General features: G+C 37.1%; 1 protein-coding gene across 1 annotated transcript in view; it reads left to right on the plus strand.

The window, feature by feature from the left end:
- Positions 1-8,044, plus strand: part of LRP2 (LDL receptor related protein 2) — a 191,448-nt gene that overhangs the window by 133,765 nt on the left and 49,639 nt on the right. The window contains exons 46-48 of the mRNA XM_023528463.1: positions 1,842-1,973; positions 3,314-3,515; positions 4,741-4,859. Of these exons, the coding sequence (XP_023384231.1) occupies positions 1,842-1,973; positions 3,314-3,515; positions 4,741-4,859 (453 nt within the window). The remainder of the gene's footprint in view (positions 1-1,841; positions 1,974-3,313; positions 3,516-4,740; positions 4,860-8,044) is intronic.

Genomic DNA, 8,044 nt, shown 5'->3' on the forward strand with positions numbered 1-8,044 from the left:
TATCTTCTTTCCTTCCTCTTGCAGCCTTTCACACGTGCAACAGCAATGAGTTCCACTGCACATCTGGACGCTGTATTCCTAGCCATTGGTACTGTGATCAAGAAAGAGATTGTCTTGATGGCTCTGATGAACCTGCCACTTGTGGTAAGAGAGTAAGAAAACATGATAAGCATTATGATACAGCTAGAGCAGTGGTCCCCAACCTTTTTGGCACCAAGAACTGGTGCTCCTATGAGAATCTAATGCCTGATGATCTGAGGTGGAGCTGAGGCGGTGATGCTAGTGCTGGGGAGCAGCTCTAAATGCAGATGAAGCTTCGCTTGCTTGCCAGCCGCTCACCTCCTGCTGTGCAGCTCGGTTCCTAACAGGCCACAGACTGGACTGGTCCGTGGCCAGGGGTTTGGGGACCCCTGAGCTAGAGAACCTCTTCTAACTACTTCAAATACAGACGAAGGTCATGTCTGCTGAATGTTTGCACTCCCTGCTCCTACTGTCAGCTGAGATGCCAAAACCACTCAGCAGATATTCATTAAAAACCTGTTAGTGTAGGGCACTGTGCGTGCTGTTCATCAAGATATAGAGGTTACAGGTTGCAGGTTGCTGATTGATGCTGATGACATGAGATTATGTTAGTGTTGCACCAAATATGGTGCCTGGCTTGTAGAACTCAATTAATTTTAATTGACTCTGAACTGGACTTTCTAAATTTGGCTGAGCTCTGACCCATAAGACTGGGAGGATCCAAAAGTGATTGTAATCATCACATACACGGGGAAAGGTCATAATTGGGCACACATCCTTTTCCTGTTCTGTCCGTGTGCCAGCTTATGAGGAAGGGTCCCATGGCCATCTGAGATTCTCAAGAAGTTCCAGGGGCCCTTTGATATTCTTGGAGGCAGTTGTGCTTGTTTGTATTTGGAGGCTGCTACCTTTGCAAATTCTAATCTATATCCATGCACTTTTTTTTTTTTACATAATTATAAAAATATAAAGCTACAACCTTTTACATTAATTTTTTATCTGTCAATAAATCCTATCGCTATATAAGGGTTAGGATCTTATGGGCATGGGCCAACTTCCTGTCTTTAAAGTTTGAGGTATATATGACATTTTGAGCTAAGGATGAGGTAAGGTTCCTTGGGGCTTCAGAGGGAGGGAAGTTCATTCACAGAATAATAAGAACAGATGTTCAGTATTTAGAATTTGCCCTGTTCTATAGATAGGTCGTGGAAAGTTATTTACAGTGAGATTGTTATTATGGGAAAGGCCCTCCAATTTAAATCCTTTAGGGAGAGGTAAAAGTTTCTCTTGAATCTGCAGGTTCTCGATTTCTTTCATCTCAAAATAACCCACGTGCTAAAGTAGCACATCTTGGCTAGGAGGCCTATTCTGAACCCTTTCAACATCCTGTTAGAAACTTCTTTGTGCATTCTTATAGGCTAGATTTCTAGAAGTGATGCTATGTCAAAAGGGATATGTCTCTTCAAAAGCAGTATCGATCTATACACCTTTCTTACTTTTTAATGAAATGTCCTGTTTTTCATTACTGTTACCTTCGTGCTATGTTTTTAATAGTTAAAATTAAATTTTCTTTTGCTTTAGGCTATTTTTGTGGGGTCTCTGGGTTTATGAGAATATGACAACTTGGTTAGTTGAATAGGAACATGTTGGGGATATGATTAAATAATTTAATTATTGTTATAGACAGCCTATGCTATAGCAGACTTCTCTCAAGATTTCTGGACTGCAAACCATTCTTTTCATCAAGAGTGCTTGCTATTTATTCATTCATTCATTTACTTACTTACTTACTTACTTACTTACTTACTTATTGTTTTCAGTGTACCATGAGTCAACATGCTTAAGTGATGAGTTCAAGTGTGACAGTGGAAGGTGCATCCAAAGAGAATGGATCTGTGATGGTGATAATGACTGTGGGGACATGAGTGATGAGGATGAAAGACACCATTGTGGTAAGTGAAACCAATTAATCCCTCCGCAAAATCACATTCCAGGAAAATTCAAGATTTATTTTTATGTCTCTGGAGAGTTTGATTGTCAGACAAAGTCCTCTTTAATTGAATGCCCATCAATAGACAGTTACCTTTATTTTTCTACTCTGGCATTTTTGGATATCATGTACTTAAATGCTTTTAGATAATGAAAAATGATTTTAATGTTTATTTTCTTTCTCTTGCATTTAGCTAAGGGAAAAATGTCCTATATTTCTAGAGTAGATAAAGAGAATGAAGTCGGCCACTCTTAACAGCAGCTTTAACAGTGCAGCAGTTAATTGTATGCCTCCAGTTTCATCTATTAGCTTAGAGATGTTATTTGAGGGAGGGTTGTGGAACAGACTGTGGAACACCATTTCTCATTACAACAGATCATGGGAGTCTTTGCTAAGGTGTCAGAAAAGTGTCTTTCCATGGTAGAATAATAAAAACAATGGCTCCCTGATGTTAGCGTTTGATTGTCACCTCATGTGTCAGTGACTTTGGTCCACATGTACTCTGTCCATTGAGATGGGTGGGTGGCAGCTGCACAGACATGAATTGCAGCATGTACTTTCCTCCCACCTACATCCTTTACCACCTCCTTCTTTTGGTCTCCTATTCACCCACAATGGGATTAAATAAAATACCTGTTCTTTTATTCTAGGGCATTAATGATTGTATATTACTATATCATCTCTCTCCTAACAGTGTCATGGTTTCTGACAACTCTTGTTGATATATGTTCCTCTTATACACCCAAATTCTACTTAGGATGGTAGCTATAATGCAGTTATAAAAGCACTAACTTTGAAGCAATAGTTCTTTAGACAGTTATGTGACTGAGCCATCTAGTTAACCATTTTGAGTTTGATTTTTCTCATTCGTAGCACTGGTATAAAAATACCTGTCTCACATTGTGTTTGTGTGATTACACTTTGTAAACTAAAAAAAATGTTACCAAATGTAATTTTTGGTATTCCATTAACAAAATGGGAGTAGTTTTATGAAGCTCTAAGGGAAAAATATGATCTTACATTAATTTGAGGAAAAACTAAGTGAAGTGTTTTATGATATTCATTTCTTACTTCTGAAAAAAATCCAAGGTCCAAAGCAATTGAAATAGAATTATTGGAGGTATTTTTTTATGATCTATTATTCCCATAGCAATGTGATTTGTCTACCTATTTTCCCCTCATTCCCTTTCATATCTCAGACTGTTCAGTAACACAAAGCAAGAGAAATAATGGTTCAGAATGAATTTGACTGCTAGAATGAGCTCTCATGTAGTTTCTGATTTTTGTGTGCTTTGGTTTTAGAGAGTCACAACTGCTCAAGTTTTGAGTTTCTCTGTATAAATAATGTGCCTCCATCCAGGAGGTGCATTCCGCAATCTTGGGTCTGCGATGGTGATGCAGATTGTACTGATGGCTATGATGAGCGACAGAATTGCTCGAGGGGATCTTGCTCTGAAAATGACTTCACCTGTAGTAATGGACAGTGTATCCCAGATTCATACAGGTAAATTGGGGGGTTAAAAAATTTCCCAGTATATCTCAAATATTTGTGGGGGTAACACTGACTTATCTATTAGGTATAGTGTCCACAGTACCTATAGCCCGTGGTACTTTCAGTGGCCTATGAAATGTTTAGATTTCTTTTAATATCAGAAGGAAAAAAGAGACATTTTAGGTTAAAGTAAGTATTTTAATGTCATATTAATGTACATATCTGTCTTTAAATCAGTGTTGTCAGTAAATACAATTTAAAATATTTTTTTGGAGGAAGGGGCCCAAGAAGGTGAAAGTACTTGGGGCTCATGAAAGTCGTAATATGACCTTGCAGAGAGGGCCAAGGGAGATGAATAAGGCTTGAAATAAAAAAAGTTTCTTCTTGAAGTAGGTGACCCTGTTGGTTTTCCATTTGGAGTAGAGGCATTGGGATAATAAATGCTTAACTTTCTTCTCTATGCTATAGAAGAACAACAGTTCAAGTACAATGATAAATGGAGCTTGGCTCTTAGGCTCTGAGTCAGTGAGACAACAGGGAGAGGCCAGCGAGGAGAACTGAGAATGCCGTGCAGGAGTGGCAGGAGAGCCAGACCTTTTATGCTCTTTTTTTGAGAGACGTTGGAAATCTGGATTTTTATATGAAATATTCAGATTTTTAAATACTGAAAACAAATTTTAAACTTTTAACACTGTGTCAGTCAAACAGATTCAGTTTATAGCCTGCCAGTTTTGGGGACCTCTCCCATAATTTTCTGGTGTTTGATTGCTTATCATTTTCTCTAAAATGGACCATTCCAAAAGTTTATATTTTTTTAGCCCCCAACCTCTCACTAGTCCTACTTAAAAACTTTTTGGATAAAAGGGGAAATAGACAAGAAAAATGATGTGTAGGTTTCAATCCTGACAGACTAAAAGAATAGTAAGAGCATTAACAAGAGTAGGGGAGTCCAGAAGGGAGTTTGCCCAAGGTGAGTTTGTTGTACTAGGACTTCCTGGTGTGAAAATATGTATTAGGCATTTGGACACATAGAAGTGGAGCTAAGAAGACATATTACATATGCCAAGGACATACACGCATATTGAGAGAACAAGAACTGTCAGCTTACAGCCTACTAGGGAAGGAGATAGAAAAGATATACGAAGCAGGCACGAGATTAGAACAGCAGAGTTTCTGGGGCCATTTGCTTAGGAGCAGGTAGCCCCTTGGAAGGCCCTGAGGTATTACTGAAATACAGCATGGTGCAGAACTGTGTGTTCATGACGGTGGACACGAGGAAGCCAGAGAAGGTTAAGTCATCTTCTGTGAAGCACGCAGAAAGAGCAGGCATTTGGCATTCTGACCAAAAAAGTTATAGTAAAGAGGTAGATGAATGTCATCTGGAAAATGTACTCTTGTGGGGTGACTCATCCCCTGCTGAGGCCCATTGCTGAGAGGTAGTAGTTTGAGTAATGACAACCTGAAGACATTCAGGAGACAGAGCTATCTTCTTTTGTAGTGAATTATGCTTATGTACTTCACTGATATAGATGTGATCTGTAGATTTTTAGTTTTGGAAATAAATCTTTATATTTTTTCCCTAGTTGCTCAAGAGTTCTATTACATTGTCTTGAGATTTGGTTCTTTGGAATCCAGTAAATATTTAATACCATCAGCCTTAAATGAAGTCTTAATTTTGATCTAGGTTATTTCACTCCTCTTCTGAACTTTCTGCACTCTGCCTCCATTATTACTATGATCTTGCACCACTTGACTTACCTGCCTTACCAGACTTTTACTGGTTTTATTCATCTTTTCTTCCCTTTCCACCTTTCTCTCTCTCTCTCTCTCTCTCTCTCTCTCTCTCTCTCTCTCTCTCTCTGTCTGTTTTTCTGAGCTTTCTGAATTGCTATTGCCAAAGGCTGTGGCAGAAAATAAAAATACTGTTTGGCTGGAAACCTGAACTACAGGGACTAAAGTAACTCCAAATCTTGTTTGCCTGGAGTGCTTCTACTAAGTGCACTGTTATTGTGCACCCTTTTGCTTGTTTGTAGAATGTGTGCTCCTGCATTTGGTACATTAATACAAGGGATCATATTTCCTATCAACTTTTTCCCCTTGGCTCATTACTGATGATGCTGAAGAACCTGAATAAGAGGGAGTTGTGAACAGCTCACTGGAATACTTAAATGCAATTGTGTCTAAAAACTTGATGATTTGTTTGCCTGACTTTTTTCTCCCTCTTGGGTTGCATCTAAACTAAAGGAAAGAAAGCATTGATATCTTAAATCATTTAGAAATAAGTTAAATAGTTCTCAGGAGACCAAATGAGGCTGAGTCATCTTGCTTTGATCAACACTTTCTTTACAGTTACATGAACACATTTTGGTATAAATCATGTTGGCTATGGCCTAGGTTTGTGGATGGGAGAGTGCTGATTAGAAGACCTAACCATAGATGAGTTATAAAATTGACCACATTCAGCTTTGATACCTTAACATCTTTTAATGCTCTGCCTCAAACTCCTATGCCCTCCATAGTAAATTCTTTTTTTATAATTAAAAAAAATTTCAATTACAGTAGATATTTAATATTATATTAGTTTAGGATGTATAGCACAGTGGTTAGACATTTATAGAACTTATGAAGTGATTGCCCTGATAGATCTTGTGCCCACCTGACACCGTATGTAATTATTACAATATTATCGACTATATTTACTATGCTGTACTTAACATCCCCCTGACTATTTTGTAACTGCCAATTTGTACTTCTTGACTCCTTCACGTGTTTCACTTAGCCCCTCAAACCTCCTCCCATCTGGCAACCATCGCTTTGTTCTCTGTATCTATGAGTTTGTTTCTGTTTTGTTTATTTTGTTTTTTAGATTCCACATATAAGTGAAGTCTTATAGTATTTGTCTTTGTCTGATTTATTTCACTTAGCATAATACCCTCTAGGTCCATCCATGTTGTTGCAAATGATAGGATTTCTTTTTTTTTTTTAGTGGTTGAGTAATATTCAATTGTATATATGTACCACATCTTTTTTTTTTTCCTGGGTTAACTATTTTTCAAGTAGATAATTTCTTTCTTTTTTTAAATATTTTATTATTATTATTTTTTATGGTGACATTGGTTAACGAAATCCAATAAGTTTCAGCTGTACACTTTTAACAGTAAGGCATATATATATTTACACTGTGTGTTCACCTCTCACAGTTAGATTTCTTTCTGTCACCACATATTTGACCCCCTTTACCTCATCTACCTCCCCCCTTCCCCCGTCCCTTCCCCTCTGGTACCATATCTTCTTTATCCATTCATTTTTTGATTGGAACATTTAATCTATTTACATTTAAAGTAATTATTGATAGATACGTAGTTATTGCCATTTTATTAATTGTTTTCTGATTGTTTTTGTAGTTCTCTGTTCCTTATTCTCTCGCTCTCTTATATGTTGATGACTTTCTGTAGTGTTGTGTTTGGATTTCTTTCTCTTTATTCCTTGTATATCTCTTGTGGATTTTTGTTTTGTGGTTACCATGTGCTTCATATAACAATCTATTTTAAGTTTATGGTTGCTTAAATTTGAACATATTCTAAAATAACTACCATTTTTACTTTCTCCATGTTTGTTTTTGTCATTATCTTTTGCTTTTTGTGCGTGTGTGTGTGCTTGTGTGTATCCCTTAGTTTACTGTCGTAATTACACATGATCTTCCTGCTTTTGCCTTTTAACCTTTGTACTAGCTTTCGTGTTGGTTGATCCACTGCTTTTACTGTATGTTTGCCTTTGTCAGTGAGAATTTTTTTCTTTGCAATATTTTCTTATTCATATTTTTGATTTTTTTTCCTTCTTCTTAAAGAAAGCCTTTTAATATTTCTTATAATACTAGTTTGATGGTGATGAACTCCTTTAGCTTTTTCTCTTCTGGGAAAGTAAATTTCTTTATGAATTGTCAAACATTAGTTTTGTTCATCATTACTTAAGATTCCTTCATTTTTATGATGAGTTACTGTTAGCAGGACCCCCTTCAGTAATCATGACTTTCATGGGATCTTGGAATAATGTAGGGAAGAAAGACTAGTTTGGCCCACAAAATTTCAGGAAACTGCATTGTCCTCAGGATGCCTGAGAATGTTAGGTCCCAAAATAGCTTCTAGAACTATGAAATGCCTTCTTCATTTGACAGTAGTCTGTGCTAAACTACTAGTTTTCCCTCCTTCCCATTACCATGACTACTTACATCTCATGGCAGGTGCAGGAGTATTACAGTGGAAGATGGAAGGAACAGGACTGCTAATGCAAACATTAATTTAATTGGAAGATATGTGTTCTTAGAGGACACACCTAATAACCTTATCATTTATAATATATAGCACTCATCCTATGAGTATCTGCTTGGGTATGGGCACCTCTAGCATATGGCTACCTAGGATTTTGCCTGTGCCCGTAAACTATCTCATTATCTGATGATAGATCTGATGAACACCAAAGTTATAAAAGTTATATTTAATTAATTTGTCAACTGGGGCAAAATGAATGAAATTATGTTTGAT

This window comes from Pteropus vampyrus, unplaced genomic scaffold (genome assembly GCF_000151845.1).
Source record: "Pteropus vampyrus isolate Shadow unplaced genomic scaffold, Pvam_2.0 Scaffold2, whole genome shotgun sequence".
Taxonomy (NCBI): domain Eukaryota; kingdom Metazoa; phylum Chordata; class Mammalia; order Chiroptera; family Pteropodidae; genus Pteropus; species Pteropus vampyrus.